The sequence below is a fragment of the Plutella xylostella genome, chromosome 9, assembly GCF_932276165.1.
Source record: "Plutella xylostella chromosome 9, ilPluXylo3.1, whole genome shotgun sequence".
Taxonomy (NCBI): Eukaryota; Metazoa; Arthropoda; class Insecta; order Lepidoptera; family Plutellidae; genus Plutella; species Plutella xylostella.
The window spans coordinates 7319401-7347118 of NC_063989.1; the positions used below are offsets into that span (position 1 = coordinate 7319401).

Here is a 27718-nt window from a genome sequence, read left to right on the forward strand (position 1 = left end):
CAGCGACAGGTAGCCGGGCACCGCTCGGCACACTGTGCTGCCTGTCCCGCCGCGACTCCGCCCCGGTGCAGACGTCTAGGGCGGCCCGCCCGCCCAAACATCGCGATCAACTCTCGCAACAATTAGTGCACGCGAGCTTACTTCCACTACCGACGGAAATTGGATTGGGTTCGAATGTTGTGCAAGTGACTCCGTGATCGGATGTGCTGTGCTTAGTTCGGCTTGTGTGGTTTGAACGGAACTAGGTACACAGTGGTTAAACTTGTTGCGAAAGATTAAAAGTGATTAAAAGTGCTACGTGGGATATGTAAGCGTAAGTTGTGTTATCAGTATTATTTTCTGGATATAAGTATACTTCACAGCTATTTATGAAGTGATTTTTTATAGAGTCATCAGGAGGGTCATAAAATTTGACATTCTGAACGAGTTTTGTAAAATTTATGACCTTTCGGAAAACTTGAAAAATAATTCAAGTTCATAATTACTAAATAGTGTCATGACCAATTTTATTTCTTATGGATAATCAGTTTTTAAATAGACACATTACACACACTACACAATATACACCTTCCTATATAACAACTTACGAGAAGTTCACAACGGTTGCTTCTGAATTATTTCGTCAAACGGTGAGCGAAAGTGTGTTTGTAAGATTGTATTGAAATCAAACAGCCTTTCAGTAATTATGTTATTAAGACAGCATACTTAGTAAAGCTACTAACAGATGAAGGAGTACCTATACGATGCTGGACAAAAATTAAGCTGCTTTTTGAAACACTTTTAATTTATGATGAATGATTGAACGAGTGCAATCAGTGCGGTGCAAGCGCTACTTTGTCTTTATCATTAGTCCTCAAACACCGTTCACGTCTTTTCACTTCGGTAGGGTTTCGTTATTACTTACAGTATTCATATACAGGGTGGCCCAAACAGTGACGTCCAAAGGAAAATATTTGATTCCTTAGGTCAAGGGGTAGCCAAATCACCCCCATATATGTTCAGCAATTTTTTGTAGTTTAGGAGTTATGATTTTTTTCCTGATTTTCTACGAAAATCGACCTCAGTGGATTTATTATGTTTTATTATTGTTTTGGATAACTTTTTTAAAGTATTTTTTATTTTTGTGTCATCCTCTTAAGTTGTTCTTTTAACCATAAAAGTTTCAGCTTCCTAGCTATAACGTAAGTTAGTTATATTTTTATCAAAAGTTCGATTTTACGATCGAGCTAGACTGTTCTGAATTTTCAACTTGAAATTGAAAATTGAAAAAGATATTCTCATGGTCCCTTATTAATTTGTTGTGTATTGCTATGGGAGGTCGCCATTTTGAAAATTTATTGTGAGTAAATGTGTAAAATAATTATTAAAAATAATAGTAAATACTTTAATTTTCCCTTTAATTTGATATATTTTCTAACTAAAATATATCAAATTAATTAGTCCTTAGTAATGACATTACAGGAATATTTCGACTTTCTGAAACAATTTACTAATTAGGTAATTTCCACCCAGGTACCTTTGAAGGCTTTTTTCTGCAAATAATACCCCATTAAGCAATAGTTTATTTTTTATGCAATTTTGGAACCTTGCGGAGTTTTTAAAATTAATAAGGGACCATGAGAATATTTTTTTCAATTTTTAATTTCAAGTTAAAAATTCAGAGCAGTCTAGCCCGATCGTAAAATTCGAACTTTCGATAAAAAAATAACTAACTTACATTACAGCTAGGAAGCTGAAACTTTTATGGTTAAAAGAACAACTTAAGAGGATGACACTATGTCTATTTATTTACGGAATCGTTAAGGGGGTTCCATAAATTATTTACTATCTATCATCGAGACTACGCAATAATTACTCTACATACATCACGCAACCAATATTTATGTATGAATTTCAATTTAGTTTATTGTTTATTCAATTTCATATCAATTACATTGAGTGAATTTTATCTAGGAATCGTCTATCAATAGTTTTGATCAATAATTTATAAAGTATATATTCTATTATCTTACTTTCATTACTTTTATCTGCAAAGTTAGCATCGAAATTATATAATTTCCGGAGAAAATAAAATGATGAGTATACTTACCATGAATATTTTGCTAGATTGACATTACAAGCCCAATTGCCTACCCTTCCATATTCCACGGTATATTCCCACATACAGGGTGGCTCAGTATATTTTACCCAGACCGCATTATTCTCGGCAAACAATTAACTATGCATAATAATATATATAAATTAATAAATTAACATTTATTAAGTAATAATTTCCTCGCTAAAAGTGAACTCATGAATAAATCTAGTTCTATGCTACTAGCGGTGGTAAAAATACACGAGTGGGAAAGATGAATATTTTGGCAATTACTTAAAATTTCAGCTGGCCCTTGTAATCTTGTGTTTGTATAATTTTTATGATAAATATTAATATTTTTGTATAAATGTTATCATAGTTAACAGTGGGTCCCAGTCAAGTTAGTTTTAATTGACAATACTATCAGACCATCAGGTACTCTATTGTTATTTTGCATACGTAACATTAGTTAGGTACCTACCAACAAAAATATATGTGTACGGTGGCCTGCGCCTAAAAGTATACAGACGGAGTTTTTAAAATAGCGATAACAAGCTCACAGGCTGCTCAAGCACATCCACATAAACACCACTGCTACACACATCACATCACACACAACACGTCCCTGGGTTTATAAAAGATGTAGCTGGTCCCTTCATCAACAGGAATCGCTATTTTAAAAACTCCGCCTGTATACTTTTAGGCGCAGGCTACCGTACCTAAGTACTTAAATTATTTTTAGTATTTTTTTCTGAAATAAAATTTAATAATGTCTGTGTCAAAGGACAAAGGACCGAATTTATCTGTGTTAACGTGGGTATGACCACGTATAACAGAGCAAAACCCATTTGGTTTTTTTGCACCTTTCCGGATTGTGCTCCTGTGTTTTTCAACCTAAATTAGATCCACACGCCACAGCCAAAATCTACACTGGAAAGCTTCATTTTTCTGTAGGTAGGTAGTTACTTTACGTTTTGTGTTAAATAATAAAGTTCTAATTTAACTTTCTATCAGTCTAAATATCATTAAGCCTTTATTCCATTACTTGATGTGTATTCTGTATGGGAGTTTAAGGGATGATTTATATTAGACCGTGCCGTGTCCAGGCCGGGACACTTTTGTATTCATGAAGTTGTACTCGTCCGTGCCTCGTCCGTGCCAAACTTCATACAAAAGTGCCCCGGCCTGGACACGGCCCGGTCTAATATAAATCATCCCTAAAACTCCCAAGATGCTACTAATTTGAATCAATTGGCTAACGTAAAATAGGCTAAGAAATTCAATTTATATGTGGTGTCGAAATAAGTAGGAGTTTTTGGGACATAAATGATTGTCCCACACTACAGTAGTGTGGGACGCCCTCCGGCTAGATGGGGTGACGACTTGCGAAAGGTGGCTGGTTATGATTGGATGCGGAAAGCTAAAGATCACATCCAGTGGCGTGCATTGGGAGAGGCCTACGTCCAGCAGTGGACTGCTATAGGCTGATGATGATAATGATGAAATAATTGTACCTTTTTTCAGGCAAATAATCCAGGTAGTATAGTTTTATTTACGGCATCAAGGTACCGCCGACCGTAGGCTTGAATATAAGTAGGTTTTAAAATTGAACTCGTTAGCATTACGTGATTCTGAGATAAAGGGTCAGGGTCTGGCTGGAGTAGTATTGTCAGACAGACGAACGGACAGTCTTCCGTTTTTACTATCCATACGAATGAGTTTGATTAAAATATGAATGAATTAAATTCCAAGTAGGTCAAATCAAATCAGATGGATTAATTATTGGGGAACATGTTATTTACTCCCTGTATATTGTACGATTCATCAAGTAAAGGGCCGTCCTTCATCATTAGGTGAGTGTAAGTAGGTGGTCCGAAACACCAAAAGACCTTTTCAATATTTGATCGTGCAGAGGAAAAAATATTTTCTGTATTTGTGATTCCTCATTACGTAATTAATTCTATAAGTACCTCATGCAAATTATATTAATGAGCATGTACTTTGGTACAGGTACTTTGTACATAAGTATAATACTTAAGAATACTTTAATTTGAGTAAAAGTGGAAGTATTGAAACTGAAGGGCTCTCTACGCGTCACAGACGACACCTGAAAATAATTCACTAATCAATGCAATTCTCGATCCACCATGCTGCCGCTGTGGTCGGTATATGTTTATTATTATGATCTGTTAAGTATATTCGTGTCATCGTAGAACCCTATAATTTTATCGTAAATACATTGAATAATTATAATATGCTATAACTTGTGAAATTGTAGAGCTCTATAATTTTATCCTCAATATTACATACTTTAACTTTAATATTATTTTATCACTTCTGATAATTTAATTCGGTTTGGAGTTTGGTCTATCCGTTTTGGACGTTGAATATATTGTTATGTTTATGTAGGTACGTAGGTATATCTTTCATAATATATTAGTTTTATACTTATTAAATGCTTTTTAATATAAATATACTTACGTAGAAAAGATTGTACAACATTGACAACAGTAAATACCTATAGATACAGTATGAACTATGAAGTCATGAACACAAGTAAACATGGCCAAGCCCGAAAATACCAATAACTCACAATTACTCGCTTGCGTCACAAGGAATTTAATACGTTCCTATGTACTGGGCCGACTGTCTTGGTACGACTGTAGTGTCAGTGTCTTAAATTTAGGCAGTGCCGGTGGTTTAAAGACTAGCGTATTTTATGGCGCGTATAAAAGCTCGTTTTTTGAAGCGCATGTAGGTACATAGTTTGTATATTTTGGTACAAACTACAAGCTCAACTCATACGAGCGTTGACGCGCTTCTGATAAGGTCGTATAAGCGCGATATAGTGTCACCTTTTTATGAAACGCGCTTGTATGTATAGATGGATCGCCATGTAAGGGCGGACTCTATCTCGATGTATTACGCTATCCCGATTGCACGACAGCTCTCGTCCGTTCGTTTTTCGTCAGTATACAGGGTGTTGCAAAAAGGGTATTCTAAGCCAAAAGGGGGTGACTCAGGGGGTCATTCTGAACAATTTTTGTTCTACGAGGTTTGGAAATTCGCGACAAAAAAATCGTTCTTAATAGCAAAAAGTCACGTAACCAACAAAGTTTCTATGGAAAAAGATTATTTATTTCTCCCTTTTGGCTTAGTATACCCTTTTTGCAACACCCTGTATACTGACGAAAAACGAACGGACGAGAGCTGTCGTGCAATCGGTAGAGTAACCCTCCTCGTACGCGTCGAAAAACACGCTAGTCTGAAACCGCTCGGTGTTACAAAACAAAATAATTCAAGAATTTTTCTTCGTTTTATTTTTAAATCGTAACCATTTTTTGTGGATATCCGCCTACATTGTTAGGCAAATATAAAATATTTTTGATATCGGAAACCAATTAAAAAAACCTTGAGGCTACAACTTGTGAACGTCGTTTTGTCCCCACCACAGATCCTCCACCCTCCTGACCTTTAAAATCAATAGAATAAAGTTACAAATGCTATATTACAGCATAATTTGGCTCTCTTTACTTAATAAATATAACTGAATGAGATAATTAACAGTCATCTCACGGTACTTGGGATGAAGTCACTGACACTTTATTAATATTCTATTTCCGAATACATCATTATCTTAATAATCAAGATCAAATTCCGTTTACAAAACCCATCTTATAAAGATAAAAGGGGCCTAACGAATCATCTTTCAATGTTAGTACCTAATAAAGAGGGATGTGAAAGACTCAAATATTTCATCGTTCTCTGGAGCCGTTATAATTTCTCTCGAGTTTTTTTAACATACTAAGTATAAGAACTAGGAATGAACTTGCACGATCTATGCACCTCTGCCTACCTAGCCAGGGATTACAGTCACTTATCTTATCTTATCATAAGTATGACATTAATTGAAACCTGTTAGTATGACAAGGTTCAAAAGTGTCTAGTGTTTGTCAAATGGTGGTAGAGTACCTAATATTATGAATTAAATATTTTTATGATACGTTGAATTTTACATTTCTAGTAGTTACATTACCAAACCATGTGAAAAAGTCAAGTAGGTAAAAATAATAAAACTCGCGCACTTTCAAGCACTAGTAATAAATCGAAAGGTATTATTATAGACAATCATAAAGTCTCAAATTCAGTATATATTTAGGTGTACTTTGGAAAGAAATTGCTTTTGATATTTTGAAATAAGCTGGTGCGGATGATGATCTACCACTACTGGATATAAATCTCTCGCAAGGACAACACTCTGTCCTCAGGCGCAGCCTTCCTCGTCCAGCCACTACCAGTCTCTACTCTAGTAGTCTCTACCTTTTTTGGCATAAGATTTATTTGCCTAATCTCGTATTGCATAGTAACGTTTGGTCAAAGTCTCGTTACGCCGAAAATCGTATGGCATAAATCTCGTTTAGTAAAAAGTTATTTCGCATAACATTGTTTAGCCTAATAATGGTATGGCCAAATCTTGAATAGCCTAATAATGCTATGGCATAGGTTTTTTAGGTTTATACAAAGTAATAATATTCGTTTGGCTTTAACTTTGACGGAGCGTCTCCCTACATAGCGCAAACTGGTGCCTTGTATTGTTTCCGCTGTTTGGAAAACGCTCCGCTCCGCTTCGCTGCGCTCCGCTTTGGTTTTGATGAACATGTGCACCTAACACGCTCCTCCTCGCTTTGCTCGTCGTCGCACCTATTTTTGGGTTTCGATCTCATGGGGTTTGTAATAATTATATTGGTCGTTAACTTTCGATTTTTTGATCATAAAATATCGTGATTTTCGGGATGTAGGAGAAAAATACCACAATTTGTACATTTACTACATACTTATTATATTATTTATTAAGATAACATAACGAGAAACAAGATTATACATAAGTATAGACAAACATAAATTTGAGCAAACGAAACTTGGGTGTTTAAAGATTGTGCCTAAAGAGTTTTAGACGAAACGAGCCTTATGCCACATAAGTCTTGGCAAAGTGATGGTTCGGCCAAAAAAGTTTAGACCATACGAGTTATGCGAAATGAGTTTTGGTCAATAAAGATTATGCGAGATGAGCGGAACCCCTCTACTATAGGCAATACAGCCGGATTACTAGCCGCAAGCTCGTATTTAGCCTGTTTTTTTGGTTTGGCGTAGGTTACCCGACAAAAAATACAAGATCGTATAAAATGCTTACACTGAGTTGGAGAAAGAAACGTTGTGCTAATACCTTAAATGTATAGCTGCCTTGCTGACAGTACATATACGTAGAGGAAGGGTCAGCGTTACTTATTATCAAGCCGCTTTATTTTCCTTTAATTGAAGAAACTACCCGCGTCACTACTTATTTACTGAGCTCTCGGACTCTGGACTTCATCGCCACACGAGTGTTTACTGTTGATACAATATTTGCGAAATCCATTAAATCCGTAAATTCTTTTGCGAAGTCTATTATGAAGGACAGTTTCTTATTTTATACTTTGAGTATGAACTTATTGTGGTTTGTTACTTGTTGTCAATGGATTTATAAAGTTGTAACAAGTAGGTAGTAGTAGTAAGGATTTATAAAGTTGTAGAGTTGTAAAAGATATTAAGTTGTAACTTTTGTTCTAAGACTTTTGGAAATTCGGATAAAGTATATATGGGGGCACGGCAGTCCCCACCAAGTCCAGCAAAACAGCACGGTGCCAATTTTGTTTACAACTTTGCTTATGTAATAAAAAAATCTTTTCTATGCAGGAAATTTTTTCACGCTTTCTATGGGTAAAAAAAAAGTCGTTCAAACCTCAATTTTTTCACGCTTTTGAATCCATATTTGTTATTATCGTATTTGTCCAGTTCCATTGTTTCCAATCGTCGTCGTGAAATGAATCTATTTTCATGTAAATATGCGGTAAAACTTAATTTGGTCACAATAGAACAATATCATATTTATTTTGTGCAAAATAATATTTTACACACAAAATATTGATTTACTTACTAGGAGTAATTTGATTATTGGTATAAATTTTATTTCAATTGGTGTTCCACTGTAAAAAAATATATTTAAAAGTACCCATAGCTGCTAATACAAAACAGCATTATTGGAAGTTCAATGGTGAAGTTGTCTTGTTTAATTCCGAGACGGGGTTAAATAAGTTCAAGGAAATGAGGTTAAATATTAAATATAAGTTATTAGCCTGAGGTAAACACTAACAATGTGCTATTAAAAGTAAGACTACAAGAAACGTAAAAATGTTGATAAACTAAGTAAGTAATTAGATCGGATAGTGTAGGCCAGATTTCCGCTAATGGTTATATAATATTTTATTTTTTTGTGCATTATTCACAGTAGTCTTTTATAAACTATATAAGAGATTTATATTATACGAGTAATATTACCACGAAAATATGTATGGCTATATTGCAGTTTTTTATTCTCCAAATCTCTGTCTTTACAAAAAATCCCCAATATAAAAAAAAAACTTTTATTTATTTTCATTTTATATCGCCTCTGCCTGTTTAATAAATTAATTAGGTAGTAATTTGTGGTACTTAAATTAGTTCAGTACAACTAGTAAAATGTAACAAAAAAGGTATAATGTAGGTAGTTTATTTAAAATAAAGAGCTAGGCCGTAATTATTCTGAACTATATATTATTATAATGAACGAAGAGTACAGTTATTTTTTACTGCCTAGTTGAAGCTAACTGATCCCTACCCATAAAGATGGCTTGTTTACCAGAACAGCAGATCTTCAGTATCTTTTCAAATGGATTTCGCACCTCGAACCTACACATTCTGAATTACAGACGTTACCGTTAACATAATGTTAACTATATTAGCTTTATAAAATAAACAGTATAAAGTAAACATGAAGGAACTGTACAAACAACTTTTAATCATATTTAGGTAACAGTGTAATAATAAAGTAGTAAGTACATATTACGCATAGGTCGATGCAGCGTGTTTACGTTTTAATTCCGTAGCCCCGCGGCTGTAACTACGCAGACCGGTGGTACCCACACTCTACATGGCTCAGTTTAGCCTTCATAAACTAACGTTTTAACTACCGCACGGGCGGGCGGGGCCTTTCATTATGACTCATTTACATTCTTCAACATACCTAATTATTCAATTTTGTTCCAGATGTGAACTATAATTTTCCCTTGAAGAGCTGCAGCTTCAGCCATGTGAGCGTTCAACACTTCATTCCACATTATGTTGGAGACTGATTATGGCGAATCATACAACGAGTTCGACAGATGGGGCAACTGGTCGCTGGGCAGCACCGAGGCGGCGGCGGCGGCGGCGGCGGCGGGGAACGACTCCGCGGACCGCGAGGCCACGTGCGGCGGCGGCGCGCTGCTGGCGCCCGCGCTGCAGGCCGCCGTGTACTTCCTCTACAGCTCCATCTTCGTGGTGGCGCTGCTCGGCAACGGGCTGGTGTGCCTCGTGGTGGCGGGCTCGCCGCGCATGAAGACCGTCACCAACTACTTCATCGTGAACCTGGCCGTGGGCGACATGCTGATGACGCTGCTGTGCGTGCCCTTCTCCTTCGTGTCCACGCTGCTGCTGCGGCACTGGCCGTTCGGCGGCGCGCTGTGCAAGGCGGTGAACTACTCGCAGGCGGTGTCGGTGCTGGTGAGCGCCTACACGCTGCTGGCCATCTCCGTGGACCGCTACATGGCCATCATGCGGCCGCTGCAGCCGCGCCTGGGCCGCGGCGCCGCCAAGCTGGTGGTGGCGGCGGTGTGGGGCGGCGCGCTCGCCACCGCCGCGCCCATCGCCGCCGTCTCCACGCTGCAGCGCCCCTCCGAGTGGCACCAGTACTGTGAATTGTGAGTACAATCTGTGACAGTAGTAGTCGTCAATACCCGAGAGATTACTTAGTTGGTTGATAGTCCAAGTCCACTAACTAATCATTCGACACATTTGCAGCGACATCTGCATGGAGCAGTGGTCCACGCCCGAGCAGAGCGCGCAGTACACGTGGGCGCTGCTGGGGCTGCAGTTCGCGCTGCCGCTGGGCGCGCTGGTGGGGACCTACTCCCGCATCGCGCTGGCCGTGTGGGACGGCCGGCCGCCGGGGGAGGCGCACTCCGCACGGGACTCCAGGATGCAGCGGTCTAAGAGAAAGGTTCGTGGATAAGCTATGCGGACTGAACCAGTTCGCTTCGTATAAGGGAGTATGCAGAGAAACGCTTTCTGGCGTGAGCTTGGGTGGCTTAATCGCTATTGTCACCCCATAGGTATTGCACGTGTTAGATTTTAAAATGCAATTGAGAAATACCTTTATGTTTTCTAAAAATCATTTAATTATGTATTAATAATATACATGTGCAAAATAGCAATAATCAGATTAATACTAAATTTATTTATAAAGATTGTGTAGTATCATGACATCCGCAGCAACAAGGTACCATGACAGTATAGTTACATCGACAACTGGTATCGTGACATCCGTAATAATAAGGTATCATGACGGTATCATGACATTACCATGACAATGTGTTTAAATTTAATTTATTAATTACAAATAATTGTTTTAAAATAAAGTTTAGAATATAATAATTAATTATAAGAATTATTATCAGGAATGTTAATCCATATCCTAATTTTAACTATAAACAGTAACTGTAGTGTCTCGATACTTCCCTTTTGAATAACTTGTTGTTGTGTAGTAGTGTCATTGCGGTGGGGAATCTGCCTTTAAATAGCTTCGCTGCAAAGCGAAGCGGGTTGATTTTGGAAATGAACTTTGGACGGATCAGATCTCCACTGCAGTGATACATATATTAGTGATGGTGTTGGTGAAAATAATTGTGAAACAATAAAAGATAAGTACTTGTGCCTTTATTTATTAAGTTAGCTTATGTAACCTTGCTCATACTGTTGTAGTGTTGAATAAATGTGAAATAAAATCAGTTATTGTTTTTATGAACTATGATTTCTTTTGTTGACCAAAAATACCTGTCCCTATAGATATTTAGGTGCCCTTATAAATTTAACAGTATATAGCTTCATATATAGAGAATATTTTTACATCAGAAGTGGGATAGCCATATGTCCACTTAGATATTATACTAATATTTAATTATACATTTTTAGGTCCTAACTATGGATGCCGACTTGCTCCAAAGTCTTCTGGGCGCTATAAGAGACGCTGTGACGCCGAAGCCACAATGTGATGATGTGGCGTTGCCTCTGTTTGATCCTGACAAGTCTCAGAATGGCGCTTCATCCTGGTGCAAAAGCGTCGATGATCTGTCTGCAGAATTCAAATGGAGCAGCCTACAGTTGGCTGCAAAAGCAGGTAAGGCCTTACGAGGTTCTGCTTTATCTTGGTTTGAGTCCTGGGAACCCGAAAACGGTCGTACTTGGGAAAATTTCAAGACTGATATCACTTCATTGTACCCGGAAAGGAAAAATTTATCGGAAAAATTAACCAAAGCAGTGCTGTTTACATCAGACTCAAGCGACAGTTATTGTGAATATGCTAGGGAAAAATTAAGATTGTTGAAGAGTACAAGAATTAATTTTACAGAAAATCAATTGATTGAACTTGTTTGCGGTAGCATTACAGATTTTAATGTTAAAACGGCTTCACTAAACGGTAATGCAACAACAACATCTGAATTAATTGCATCACTTTCGTCATGGTCCAAAAATCCTCGCAAGAGACAAATTGAGCAAAATAGGGCTGTTTTCAATAGTAACGACGTACCTGGTCCATCTGATATAAAACGTATAAAATCGGATCGGATTAATGATAACAGACACGGTGATAGAGAAAAACGTTGCCATAATTGCAATAAATTGGGGCATCTTCAAGCGCAGTGTTTCGCTAATAAAAACAAAAGTGCTGAAAACAAGAACATATCAAATGATCAAAGGGCTACTGCTTCTTTAAATACCCCCCATAGCTTGAATAAACCAGTTTGTGCGTACTGCAAGAAGTTAGGCCACCAGATTGAGAACTGTTGGCATAAGCAGTATTATGATACAAAAAAGAATGTAAATTGCATTAATAACGCAGATACATTCTTGACTAATGTATCTATTAATGATATTCCTGTGAAAGCCCTTCTGGATACCGGCGCGAATTGTAGCATCATTAAGAAATCTATCGCACGTCAACTTTCGTGTCACCTTACCACGTGTTCGACACTACTAGACGGGATAGGAAGTGGAAAACTACATGTCTCTTCAAAAATTTTGGTCCCCGTTAGGTTTGAAGATGTATGTCTTGAACTAGAAATGTACGTAGCCAGAGATTGCGATTTTCAATACGATTGCATTATTGGTAGAAATGCAGTACAGTTTCCAGACATTAAAATTGTAACGGATTCATCGGGGAGTAAATTGACCCGAATACCCACATCTGACCAAAACTGTCCCATTGTCTGTGCAGTGGATTTAACGACTACGGTCTCCAATATGTCAATACTTACAGACAAAATATGTCATTTAGATAAAGACCTTCAGAAACAAATTCATGATATTTTTCAAAAATATCCATCTGTCTTACCATCTCCTGACTCCATTAGCACAGTGAAAACTGGAGAATTGGTTATAAAATTAAAAGACAATCATATTGTATACTATAGACCATACCGTTTGGCACCAATTGAGAGAGAGAAGGTAAAAGAAATAATCCAAGAGTTGCTTGATTTAGAAATTATTCGTGAAAGTGATTCTACTTATGCTAGCCCAATACTCTTAGTAAAAAAGAAAGATGGAACGGATAGAATGTGTGTTGATTTTAGAGCCTTAAATAAAATAACAGAAAAAGAAAGATACCCACTCCCTCTCATTGATGACCAAATAGATAAATTAGGAAAAGCGAAGTGCTTTATCTCGATCGATATGAAAAACGGGTTTCACCAAATCCCATGTTCTGCTGATTCCATCAAATATACAGCCTTTATTACACCTGACGGCCATTACGAATTTTTAAAAATGCCCTTTGGTATATGTAATGGTCCCTCGGTATTCCAAAAAGCCATCAATAAAGCCGTTCAGCACTTAAAATTTCTGCTAGTGTACATTGATGACCTTCTGATCCCCTTTTCAACAATAACAGAAGGACTGGATTATCTTGATTCTACCCTCCATGCTTTAAGTAATGCTGGTTTTACGATCAACCTGAAAAAATGTACCTTTTTTGCAAAAAGCATCGAATATTTGGGTACTACTATCTCTGAAGACGGTATTCGACCCAGTGAAAGTAAGGTTTCGGCACTGGTCAATTCCCCAGTCCCTTCTACGGTTAAGCAAGTCCGTCAATTCATGGGCTTGGCCAGTTATTTTCGGAAATATATTCCTGAATTCGCCTCACGTACGGCTTGTATAACAAAACTTACCAAAAAAGACCAAAAATGGTCATGGGGTCAAGAACAAGAGGTAGCCCGGCAGTACGTAATTGACCACTTGGCTTCTAAACCTCTTCTAACTATATTCGATCCCGCATTAGAAACCGAATTGCACACAGATGCAAGTGCAACTGGTTATGGAGCTATATTGATGCAGAGAGTGAACGGTACGAATAGAGTGGTAGCATATTTTAGTCGAAGGACTACAATCCCTGAATCAAAATACCACTCTTATGAGTTAGAGTCCCTGGCCATATACAATGCCTTAAAACATTTTCGTGTGTATCTTTTAGGCATAAAATTCAAAATTATAACGGACTGTAACGCAATTAAATCCACGGTTAATAAGAAAGATCTAACGCCACGTGTAGCGAGATTATGGACTTACCTACAGGACTTTGATTTTGTCGTAGTCTACAAAAAAGGCAAATACGTTGCTCATGTGGATTTTCTTAGCCGTAATGCCGAGGAACCACGTAAAGTTCCTCAAAACACTGTCCCACCTTCAGTTAATGCTGTTAATTTGGTTTCGCAAACCGCATGGCTTGAGTCAGCACAACAAAAAGATTTAGAGACACAAAATTTAATTGATAAGGTTCAGTCCGGTGAAGTAGACTCTAATCAATATATTCTCAAGAATAATCTTTTATATTACAAAAATGGTACGGAGAAACCAAAGTTGTATGTTCCCAAAGGTAGCAGGCTGGGTATTGTTCGTATGTATCACGATGAGAATTGCCATATTGGATTTGAAAAAACAATGTCTAAAGTTTGTGAATCCTTTTGGTTCCCTGGTATGACTAATTTCATTAAAAAGTACATATCCCACTGTTTAGTCTGCATAGAAACTAAAACACACTCTGGTCCAAAACAAGGACTTCTACACCCAATTCCAAAAAATCCAATACCATTTCATACAATACACCTTGACTGTACAGGTCCTTTCTCTTCGTCTTCTGATGGATATAAATATATATTAATTGTGATCGACGGGTTTACTAAGTTCTGCATTTTGAAACCACTAAAAACTCTAAACGGTGCAGAAATGGCTGGTACACTTCGTGACACAATTAGTATGTTTGGAACCCCTACTCTGGTTATTACAGATCGCGGAACAAACTTTAACACAAACCAAATAAAGTCTTTGTTTAGTGAATGGCAAGTCAATCATCACATGATAGCTACAGGTACCCCAAGAAGCAATGGTCAGGTGGAAAGATACGTCCTTACCATCATTAATATGCTAAGTGCAGAATGTCGAAATAAATCAGACTGGCCGAGTGGTCTTTGGAAGGTACAACAATCTATTAATACCACAGTCCAAAAGTCAACAGGTTTTGCTCCCTTACGTCTCTTGATCGGTCGCAATGCAAACATTCCATGTGTACAAGCTCGGTTGAATGATGTTGTTGATGCAAATGATACCGTAGAAAACATTGATATTAGTGTCGACCGAAGCTTAGCTAAACAAAGACTAGATCAAGTTGCTGAAATGTGTAAAAAACGTTTTGATTCAACAAGGCGCGATAATATTGAATACAATATTGGTGATTTGGTGTATGTTAACCAAGATCATAGAAGACATGATAAATTAAGTCCAAAATTTAAAGGCCCATATGAAATAATAAACATATTGGACAATGATCGATATTCCTTGAAAGGTAAAGGAAATTTACGTGATATAATAATTGCTAAAGAAAAGCTAAGAAAATGGTCAGGCGAGTGGGTGGATCAAAACGTTTTAATTGAGAGTGAATTAGATAATAGTTAGAGATGAGAATAAGAGTTAAAACTGAATAATGGTTAATTGATAATGAATAATATAAAATATCATAATATATTAACAGTTAATATTAACGAATAATTGTTAACTGATAAAAACGCTGATTGGTTGTTTGTTATTTTTATTGACTTCAAATAATTAAACTCAGAGGTTATTTAAGGTTATGTATGATGTTATACCTACTGGGTTTTTTGTTTGGTTAATCGCTGTATACGGAAATGTGCATTAATTTTAAATGCGTTTTCAAGTTTGTAGTGGTTCCTTTATAAGAAAGAGTCTTTTTACAGAAATTACTCGTAGCAAGTTTAACACCATTGGCACTTTTCTCGAAATGGGTTTATTTACAGTTTACTGCAATCACTTATCACTAATCCAAGTTTATTTGTACAGTTTATTACTCTAATTTAACTAACTCAATCATTAAACTAACCCTACTTTATACCTATCTACAACTTCCGAAACCGAACTTAAGAAATATTTATTATTGCAATCTACTTTACTTCACGTCAACAACAATAATACTTACGCGACGTGAAAATTATTTTACTTTCGACTTCCGTGTTTAAATTATCATTCAGTGAATTATTAGTGAAAATAAAGTTATGGTTGATGGTTGATGATAAATATCGTTAACAGTAATCCAGCATTCAATGATAATTCGCATCTATTACTATACTCATAAATACCATAACCCTGTGCATTACATCGCTTAAACGTTAATGGAGCATTCAACGATAATTCGCATGTATTACTATACACATAAATACCATAATCCTGTGCATCACTTTGCTTAAACGATAATGAATAACCGTGTCCTTGAATTTGGCCGCCTCGCGCTTTGGCGACCAATTTGTTCTCATCGAAAATCATAGAGGGCGTTGCAAGTCAAATACGGACGGTCGGTAAATTGACGTACTTTTAAAATTATCAATATCAATTTAATGAAAATATGTCAATGTAGTCAATTAATAAATATAATTAATGTAATAAATTAATGAATTAAACCATTAACGATCACCCCTAATAATAGTGATTAATTTGATAGTTTGTGATTAAGCTTGTGATAACCGTGTTAGATATATTGTATATGGTATAATTGATTGTAATATTTTAAAATATGTAAAATATACATTGTTTTAGTGATGATTTAAGATATTATTATGACTTATTTTTACATTATACATTTATATATACACACAATGTATTGGTCACAAATGATTCTGATTTCACAAAGATGAAATTGGGAATCTTGATTTCTAGTTTTGCAAGATGAAACTGAGAATGGTACATCAAATTTATCTTATTCTGATTTCACAAAGATGAAATTGAGAATATTTCATTCTAGTTTCGCAAGATGAAACTGAGAATGGTATTTATTTAAGTAATATGTATATCATATCTATCCTATACCTATATATATTTATTATTTTTCTTATACGCTGATTTTGATTTCACAAAGATGAAACTGAGAATATTCTTTTTTGTTAACACTTTATTTTACTTACATTCTTTTTAAGTGTTTAGACTCACAAAGATGAATCTAAGAATATCATGTATAAATTGTTACTCCTCACGACAAAGAAAAAGATGATAACGAATTATTGTAACAGTTAGAATTAAACAAGTAATAATTATCGACTATTATGATGAATGTAGATCTATTGTTAATACTTCGAGAGCGAAGTAACTATCAGTATGGCCGTGTTAGATTTTAAAGTGCAATTGAGAAATACCTTTATGTTTTCTAAAAATCATTTAATTATGTATTAATAATATACATGTGCAAAATAGCAATAATCAGATTAATACTAAATTTATTTATAAAGATTGTGTAGTATCATGACATCCGCAGCAACAAGGTACCATGACAGTATAGTTACATCGACAACTGGTATCGTGACATCCGTAATAATAAGGTATCATGACGGTATCATGACATTACCATGACAATGTGTTTAAATTTAATTTATTAATTACAAATAATTGTTTTAAAATAAAGTTTAGAATATAATAATTAATTATAAGAATTATTATCAGGAATGTTAATCCATATCCTAATTTTAACTATAAACAGTAACTGTAGTGTCTCGATACTTCCCTTTTGAATAACTTGTTGTTGTGTAGTAGTGTCATTGCGGTGGGGAATCTGCCTTTAAATAGCTTCGCTGCAAAGCGAAGCGGGTTGATTTTGGAAATGAACTTTGGACGGATCAGATCTCCACTGCAGTGATACATATATTAGTGATGGTGTTGGTGAAAATAATTGTAAAACAATAAAAGATAAGTACTTGTGCCTTTATTTATTAAGTTAGCTTATGTAACCTTGCTCATACTGTTGTAGTGTTGAATAAATGTGAAATAAAATCAGTTATTGTTTTTATGAACTATGATTTCTTTTGTTGACCAAAAATACCTGTCCCTATAGATATTTAGGTGCCCTTATAAATTTAACAGTATATAGCTTCATATATAGAGAATATTTTTACACACGCATAATGGCCCACCTTAGAGGCTAAATGCGGAAAATCAGCTCGCCTTGATAGATAGATGCAGAGAAACGCAAAAAACACTCACTAAGCGCCGATCTGTCAGTATCACACTATTGCCTGGGCTTATGAGCGCGGGTGTTTTAATATGTATAGAACAAGCGATTGGCGCTGGTCTGGTAACCACAGCTTTGTTTCTATATGTAAACGGCTGCATCACAATCTAATCCCACTCAGTAGTTTCCCTTGTATTCAAGACCAAGACGGATACCGTGCACATTAGTTTGATGCTGAAACATGAATATTAATTGCCAATCGGAATAATCCATTGATGCGTTATTAATTAAAGTACACAAGGACAAACAGGACAAATAAGCAATAAGCAACATAACAAAAGCACAGTAAACCATTTTCCATTGCAGACATGAATTCAATATTTAAGAAGGTATACTTACTACTTATTTGTGGAAGCTTATTGGAATTCGGACCACGCTTGACAAGATGAGTTCTCGAACATTGAACTCTCAAGTTTCAGATACACGATACACAGGTTCTATAATCGTGATATGCAGTGGATTATGTATGAGTATCGGATATCTTTAGTTTAGTACTTTCAAATTGCTTGCAGTCTACCGAGGGGTAGCTAATACTAGAGTGGTGCAGCGAGTCGAACTAAGTAATGGGTTCTATTGCTTGCAAGTTTCTCTTTGATATAAAAGGGTTAACAATTTTATGACATTGGAGTAATAAAGAACTGAAGAAAGGTCATGCTGAATAAGTACATTCGGTGAATTATAATTTGTAACTCAATGGCTGAATAAACTTTAAATAATGTATTAAATTTGTGACAAATGTTGCCTTAGTTAAATTAAAACATTGACAATTAATGTGATTATACAGCACATCACATATATTTTGTAAAATTATATATATAGGTACGTAGGTATCTACTTTATTTTATACTAACCTTTTTTTTCTCAGATGATAAAAATGATGGTGACCGTCGTAGCAGTCTTCACAGTATGTTGGCTGCCGCTCAATATCTTCATTGTAAGTTCTGCCTTCGTACAGTCCTAAACTTTCAAAAACGACTAACCTTAAGTAATGTTATGTGTTAAGTACCTATTAATAAACTAATTAAGTAAGTACACACACCAGTTTAATAATCAGATATACATGGCTGTTATATTCTGAATAGTGATGCTATCAACGATATTAAATGAAATAATTAGTGATTATTGAGGTAGGTAATACACCAATAAACAGATCGTAACCTAAACACGTGTGCTTAATGAAATGTGCCGTCCTACCGCGGGCTACGGGGAGTTAATATACTCTAGTCTATATTTGCAACAAACTATTCTATTTGCCACTCTATTAATACAATAAGTCTATTAGAACGTTTGCAAATACTTACTACTTAGGTATATCCGTATCGGATGAAATTAAACGCGAAACTTTTCGTTCCGTGATATTTTAAGTTTAGCAAAAGTTCCATGATATTTAAAGAGATCAATTTCACTCTCAGATAAATAGCTTAGCAACGGTTTTGTTCAGGAACTTAACAACAATCGACGGAACGTTGAATATTTGTTTTTGTTAATAGATGTATTTATTGTATAGGTGTTATGGACAGTACACGAGCACGACGACAGCTGGAGCCTGTGGCCCGGTATGCCGTACCTGTGGTTCGCGAGCCACTGGCTGGCCATGTCGCACACCTGCTACAACCCGCTCATCTACTGCTACATGAACCACCGCTACAGGAGAGGATTCAAACAAGTGAGTGACGGTGACAGTGCACGAGCACGACGACAGCTGGAGCCTGTAGCCCGGCATGCCGTACCTGTGGTTCGCGAGCCACTGGCTGGCCATGTCGCACACCTGCTACAACCCGCTCATCTACTGCTACATGAACCACCGCTACAGGAGAGGATTCAAACAAGTGAGTGACGGTGACAGTGCACGAGCACGACGACAGCTGGAGCCTGTAGCCCGGCATGCCGTACCTGTGGTTCGCGAGCCACTGGCTGGCCATGTCGCACACCTGCTACAACCCGCTCATCTACTGCTACATGAACCACCGCTACAGGAGAGGATTCAAACAAGTGAGTGACGGTGACAGTGCACGAGCACGACGACAGCTGGAGCCTGTGGCCCGGCATGCCGTACCTGTGGTTTGCGAGCCACTGGCTGGCCATGTCGCACACCTGCTACAACCCGCTCATCTACTGCTACATGAACCACCGCTACAGGAGAGGATTCAAACAAGTGAGTGACGGTGACAGTGCACGAGCACGACGACAGCTGGAGCCTGTAGCCTGGCATGCCGTACCTGTGGTTCGCGAGCCACTGGCTGGCCATGTCGCACACCTGCTACAACCCGCTCATCTACTGCTACATGAACCACCGCTACAGGAGAGGATTCAAACAAGTGAGTGACGGTGACAGTGCACGAGCACGACGACAGCTGGAGCCTGTGGCCCGGCATGCCGTACCTGTGGTTCGCGAGCCACTGGCTGGCCATGTCGCACACCTGCTACAACCCGCTCATCTACTGCTACATGAACCACCGCTACAGGAGAGGATTCAAACAAGTGAGTGACGGTGACAGTGCACGAGCACGACGACAGCTGGAGCCTGTGGCCCGGCATGCCGTACCTGTGGTTCGCGAGCCACTGGCTGGCCATGTCGCACACCTGCTACAACCCGCTCATCTACTGCTACATGAACCACCGCTACAGGAGAGGATTCAAACAAGTGAGTGACGGTGACAGTGCACGAGCACGACGACAGCTGGAGCCTGTGGCCCGGCATGCCGTACCTGTGGTTCGCGAGCCACTGGCTGGCCATGTCGCACACCTGCTACAACCCGCTCATCTACTGCTACATGAACCACCGCTACAGGAGAGGATTCAAACAAGTGAGTGACGGTGACAGTGCACGAGCACGACGACAGCTGGAGCCTGTGGCCCGGCATGCCGTACCTGTGGTTCGCGAGCCACTGGCTGGCCATGTCGCACACCTGCTACAACCCGCTCATCTACTGCTACATGAACCACCGCTACAGGAGAGGATTCAAACAAGTGAGTGACGGTGACAGTGCACGAGCACGACGGCAGCTGGAGCCTGTGGCCCGGTATGCCGTACCTGTGGTTCGCGAGCCACTGGCTGGCCATGTCGCACACCTGCTACAACCCGCTCATCTACTGCTACATGAACCACCGCTACAGGAGAGGATTCAAACAAGTGAGTGACGGTGACAGTGCACGAGCACGACGACAGCTGGAGCCTGTGGCCCGGCATGCCGTACCTGTGGTTCGCGAGCCACTGGCTGGCCATGTCGCACACCTGCTACAACCCGCTCATCTACTGCTACATGAACCACCGCTACAGGAGAGGATTCAAACAAGTGAGTGACGGTGACAGTGCACGAGCACGACGACAGCTGGAGCCTGTGGCCCGGCATGCCGTACCTGTGGTTCGCGAGCCACTGGCTGGCCATGTCGCACACCTGCTACAACCCGCTCATCTACTGCTACATGAACCACCGCTACAGGAGAGGATTCAAACAAGTGAGTGACGGTGACAGTGCACGAGCACCACGACACTATGATAACACAAGACAATAATCATGATTACTGAAAACCTTCTACCGTCAAAAGGTAAAATATTCCATTAAACTTTCGACTCATACTTAGGTACCTAACTATCTAGGTATGTACCTTCAAACACTTTAATCATTAATCTATGTTAATTACATCCCTTAGCATCAAACATGAATTCAATCTTACCTACGTAGCTTACCTTATGTACATAGTACTAATTTTAAACAGTTTACTGTTTGCGAGAGCAAGGGAGACCTTTTCCGTCCATAAATAAGGGCCTCACTGCACTGCCAATTTACTTAAACTTTATTATTTTATAAATCCCTCTTACTGACTAAAACGCTTTCATCTTAATATAAAAACTTTTTACATAAAGACTAATATTGGCCATTACTCTTACTTTCTGAGGAGGAAATGTTTCATCCTTTTTCCAGCGTGTTTTGATCGCTTGAATATGTAAAGGAAAATGTACAACAATGTGTAAACTGGCATACACATAAGTATTATAATGTATACCGCTTTATAATATAACTTCGTTAAAACTACATCTGTAGGAGAAATTTCTACCCTCGAGTTTGCCTTTATAGTGTACGTTGCTTTTAAGTTGGTTTAGTTATTTTTAGATATTATTTGTACTCCAACCTGTCGGTCGCTCGATACACTCTGTTATAATTACCGCTTTTCGTATCTATAAATATTATTATGACAGAATTAAATTTAGTTAAAATTTGGAGTCGGTTCTTTCCATGCGTCCAAATTTTGCTATTGATCGAGATTGTTCTTATAACAGAATCGACTTTGTTTAAAGCATTGAATAGTCTCCTCGAGCAGACAACTAGACTAGACACGATCCGGCTCAACTTTGATTGCTTCCTCCCCCAAGAGTTTCAGTTTCAGTGCATGACTGTCATCTGGGCCTCTAGTACGGGTTTAGCAATGTATGTAAACGAAAATGTTTTGGTTTTCTTCTGTCATCTGCATACTTTGTCTGTCAAAAGTAGTATCTGTAAAAGAAGACGACCAAATGGCGTAGTGGTTAGTGACCCCGACTACTGAGCCGAAGGTCCCAGGTTCGATTCCCGGCTGGGGCAGATATTTGTTTAAACACAGATATTTGTTCTCAGGTCTTGGATGTGCCCGTAAAATGGCAATAGGCCCGCCCCCTATTACATTGGGACTAACATAAACACTGGCGAAAAGTGGGTGCAGCAATGCACCTCTGCCTATCCCGCAAGGGAGTACATTAGTACAAGGTGTGAGTGTTTACATTTTATATATTATTATATACTAGACGTACTGGGCCACGTACTGCGTAACAACTGTGCAACGATTACAAGATTTCCGAACCTCCGTTGACGTTGCGTATCGTAACTGTCGCTGTCAAAATGTAAGGCCTTGGTCTCCTATTTACGCCGCGGGTCGCGTCTAGCGTCACGCCGTAGGCCGCGTCACGATGCTCACTATAGAAATGTACTGATGCGGTCTCCCTCACACGCCGACGTTGGCGCGTAGACATAATGAGCATTGTGACGCGGCCTACGGCGGTGACACTTGACGTGACCTACGGAGTAAATAGGAGACCCGGGCCTAAGGCAAAGGCAGTCGGCGCTGTTCTTTCTCCATATGTTTGTGTAGTATCGTACAACGCTAGCGTATTGCCACTTTAGCCCGTGATAGACACACATAATGTGAATAACATATAATGTATGTTCTCAGATCCTGTGCAGCCTGGTGTGTGTGAAGCGGGAGAAGGTGGGCTGCCGCTCCTGCCAGCGGTCCAGCGTGTACGACGGAGTGCCCATGTCCGGTATGATATACAATGTTGAGAATAAGGAACCAGAACTTCGTTATAGAAGAGTTCGCCCTTAGCACAACCAGTCGGCTTCTCGTATAGCTGAATAACTAGGTTTTCCCGTGGAAGCGTTTTATTTCCAAACAAAGCGGAAAGTTTTTGAGAATATATAAAATATGACGACCGAATGGCGTAGTGGTTAGTGACCCTGACTACTGAGCCGATGGTCCCGGGTTCGATTCCCGGCTGGGGCAGATATTTGTTTAAACACAGATATTTGTTCTCGGGTCTTGGATGTGCCCGTAAAATGGCAACAGGCCCGCCCCCTATTACATTGGGACTAACATAACACTCTGGCGAAAAGTGGGTGCAGCAATGCACCTCTACCTACCCCGCAAGGGAGTACATTAGTACAAGGCGGGATTGCGTGTTTTTTTTTTATAAAATATGAACCTAGTACCTATGAAGGTATTGCACCGAATAAAATAACAAAAACATATTCTGTTTTAAAAATATTTCACCGTTAGTATGCCTAAAAAAAAAATAACTCCCGGCGAAAACCGAAAAGTATGATGTTTTGTGCATTTGATTGTCTGTAGAATCGGATATCGAATTTAAATGGGATAATAGTAGTTTTATTTGTGCTTTCTACGTTTTTATTTGATTTAAGCACTAAGTATACAGGGTTTTACAACATCCTGTATACGGTAAATTAAATAGTATACATGCACTAGTGAAATAATTTATGTTTGTAATACTTCCAACATTGGCGTTTTACTCAGTTTTAAATGAAAGCCTGTCTTCACTTTTCAAAAGTTTCATTCACTACTTTCTTTGAAAAGATTTTCCAACCAGAGGAGAAAGGTTCTAACTCTAACTTTGCTTAGAGTACCTGTCTTATAAAGGAGTATCATATTTCTACGACACTATTGCCACTATGCCACTCTTGGCGTGCCTGTTTGCTGCATGCTGCAATATTAAACATATTCCCGTTCCTAAACAAGTATTATATACGAGAATATTTTTAAAATTAACTTTATATTAAAATGTATGGCAGTAAAAAAATATTTTAATCTATTTCATAAAATCTTTGTTTAGTAACGGGTGTGTTGGGAAATGCACGTCATGTTCTGAAAGGATTTTGTGCATAAACCTTTTTTTTATTGTGTGTAGGTATTTCATTAAAATCTGAGTGGTAATTCAACTCGAGGGCTTCTTTCCTTATTTTTTTATAATTATGAATACCATAAGTACAATAAATAATAAGTACCTACATTAAGAAAATTCTAAAATATGGCTACCTGGCTCTCTCGAATGGAACTTTCGTAAGCTTGGACCACGCTGGTTTTCTGCTGATTGGTGGGTTCACATTCACATTTATCTTAAGATGTGCTAAGGAAACCTGCACCATTAACTAACGATTATTTTCCTTCGTGTACATTGTACTTGAATTCCAAAGATCTCATTGATCCATGTCAACGCCGGCATTCGAACCCGCATCTCTGGCGTGAGAACCGAGCGCTTACCCGACTGAGCTACCACCGCCCCTCATAACGCTACAGCTAACTAGCTGATAAAAGCAAAAGCAAAAAGAATAAACTTTTCAGGATTTTGTTGGCAAGACCGGGCCCATTAGCAGAATGGCGTCAGAGTTGCGGATACATCGCGCTCATTATTTCATTACTGTAATGTGTTCTCATCGCCTCACCGCGTCCACGCACGCTTTATATTTTTTGGTACTTTACGGTGTCTTGCCGAAAAATATTCGCATCATACTTACACGTTGTAATCAATCACACTTCGCTGACTGTGAATTTCTTCGCTGTGTGTGACTCGGCTCACATTATGCCAAAAGCTGAAAACAAATTGAAAAAAAATAACAAAGTAGTCAAAAATATTACATAAATCTAGTAGTCTCCTACTAGCTATAGATATAATTATTTAAGTATCTCAGGGGTAACTAGGTTGCTTGTTATTCCTGCTAAAAGCTTAGATACGTGTAGATACAAAACTCGGTAAGTATCCTCTTTCGCTAACTCAGCCTGCGGCGAACTGGCCAACGGACAGCCTTACTGAACAAACTACTGGTTTGTAAATCGTTTGATGAAATTCAAATGGTAACAAAGACACATTAAGTCGTTCTTTGATATTTAAACTTAGAAAGAAAGAGCATGGAATTGAGGGACACAAGAAAGTAAATAAATAAAAGTAACGAAAAATAGAGTCTTTTCCATATTGAGTAGTTTATAAGTAGTTATTAATTTGTCAAGCTTTTCCAAAAAATGCTCATTAAAACATATAAAGACTTCCTAGAAGTTGTAAACATTGTTCTTTTTTCCGTCTAAACTTTAGAGAGAGCACCCCTAGCCCAATCAAATAATTACATAAACAAGAACACTATGATAAATAACTGCAATTACGTTTGTAGCACAGTCTAGTGTACTTATAATATATTTATAACAGGGACCTAATGAGGCACATTTGTTTTATCTTGAGTATCGTATAGCTCACTGCCAAGTCATTGCCACTGAGCGTCTCTAAGTAACGACCAACCTTCTAATTAATACGTATACTTAGTCCCAAGATATTATGAACATCTATTACTTACTTGTTATGTGTTATTGCACTTTCTTAATTTCAATAAGTGAATCTGAGCACGTAAACTTAAAGCTATTATTAGAATTCTTACTTAGTAATTATAAATCATATCTACACTTAACGAGACAGTTTAAAAGCGACCGATTAGTAAATTACTTAAATTTAGTTGAAATCACTATGTACCTACCACACAATACCAGCAGTAGGTACCTACCTACCTAGGCATCCATATACAAAGTCAAGAACATCCAAGGATCCAAGTTTCCAAGGAGAAGCAAAATAAAATGATAAGTCTAATAAACAAAAAACGCTACAAATGGCCGTTTCTGGCGGAAATTACCTCATCTTCCACATTCTAGGTACTGGGCATTGAGAGGTAGGTTCAAAAAATTGGAATTAGCATGATGAGGGCGTGCAACGTGGCAGTTTTGGGCACGCTTTCAAACGGATTTTATTATTTTCAATTGGAGGCACTAATGATGAATGGACTTTGAGCTTTTAGTTGCGCTGATATACCCAATATACCCATATTACATTTCCCCCAGCAGAGTTGGTGGGAGTGACGGGCATCGGGCGGCGCGCGACCGTCAGCAGCAGCGTCAGCCGGGCGCGGAGCTGCGCCTGCGCCGGGGGGCGGCGGGCGGGCAGCTCGCACCACGCGCCCCCCCGCGACGCGCTGCTGGCGCCCCCCGCGACCCCCGCGCCCCCGCCGCGCGCGCTCTCCGTGCGATCGCATTTCGACTAGAAGACAGGCTACGAAATACGAAGAATCTCAAAAACGGAATAAGTACCTGTCTACAGCTATAGTTATCGTTTTATCTCATCTATCTAAACCCAATTAGGTCCTATCTATTAATTTGTTCGTGAAGGGGATACCAGACTATACAAAAAGTTACATTACAGCAAATGGATAATGATAAAGAATGTTTTCTTTTTGCCGATTCGACACTTCCACAAGGTTGGAATGAGCAAATTAAATTCGTCTCGATTTCTTGCTCACGTATCGTGGGCCGAGTGGCAAATACTTTGATTTAATCAAAATGTAAATCCCGATTCCCGCCGCCTATCTATGCTAATTCGCCTCTCTGTACAAATACAAATAACTGCTTTTTATTTGATTCAAAGGATTCAATGTTGTGTAAAAATGTGTGTCAAATACTTACTTATTTTATTATAAAGTAATACTTATCATCAAAGTCAAAACGTTTCATAAAAATTATTTTTTATCATACAGTAAAAGAGGCATGATAATGTTCATTGGGTCCTATCAAGTAAGGAATTAACTTTTTATTTGTAATTTTTAGTTTGGTAAGTATTTATTTTTATTATTTAGTTACAAAATTACCTGTATTCTAAAGAAATTCTTATATCAAAGCAAACGCTTTTCATAGCCTTCATAAACCTACTATCCCAGGCTGTGGAAAAACACTGCCGTTTTTATAATTTCACAATTCTACTCTTACTATCAGTGATCATGATTTTTGATATCTACTTACAAATTTAATCACAACTCATGACTAAGCACCTCCTATTTTTATAAGTACTTATTGTAAATGTTGTAAATATTTTACCTACCTGCCTAAGTATTTATTCATGCGAATATGTGAAAGAGATGGTATAGGTACTTATACGAAGTACAAACGACTGTAAGATTGATATGTGATGTTTCTATTCTATGTATTATTACGGTAAGTCTTAAATCGTAAAGGTAGATTATAAGTATTTCAAAAATAAAACGAGAACTATCCATGTTTGCTCGTTATTTTATTTCACGACATTTTATCTCATATTTTCTTTTACCTTTCTTAACGAGTAGGATACACTCCATCTTGTCACTGATGAGTTTAATAAGTAGGTATACGTTTTGATAGTATTGAACGATTTGTAGAACAATATTTAATGGTTTTTCGAAGACAACGTTCTTCTCTACGTTAAGAGAAACACTCTCTAACTGAAAAAAGACAAGAGTAACTCTTTTTGTTAGAGTGCGCTAGAAAATTAAAAACAAATTAAAGCTTCGTTTTAAATT

General features: G+C 38.1%; 1 protein-coding gene across 2 annotated transcripts; it reads left to right on the forward strand.

Annotated features, from left to right (window-relative positions):
• Positions 1-27443, forward strand: LOC105392587 (RYamide receptor). Of its 2 annotated transcripts, none has more exons than XM_048623155.1 (7): positions 1-313; positions 9197-9888; positions 9989-10187; positions 18673-18741; positions 19315-19473; positions 23016-23106; positions 26235-27443. In XM_048623155.1, the coding sequence occupies exons 2-7, from the start codon at positions 9269-9271 to the stop codon at positions 26432-26434; spliced, it is 1338 nt and encodes a 445-aa protein (XP_048479112.1). In that variant the 5' UTR covers positions 1-313; positions 9197-9268; the 3' UTR covers positions 26435-27443. The 2 variants fall into 2 exon arrangements, with proteins under 2 accessions (XP_048479112.1, XP_048479113.1); XM_048623156.1 differs by having other exon boundaries at positions 2-313; positions 26238-27443.
• The last annotated feature ends 275 nt before the right edge of the window (positions 27444-27718 follow it).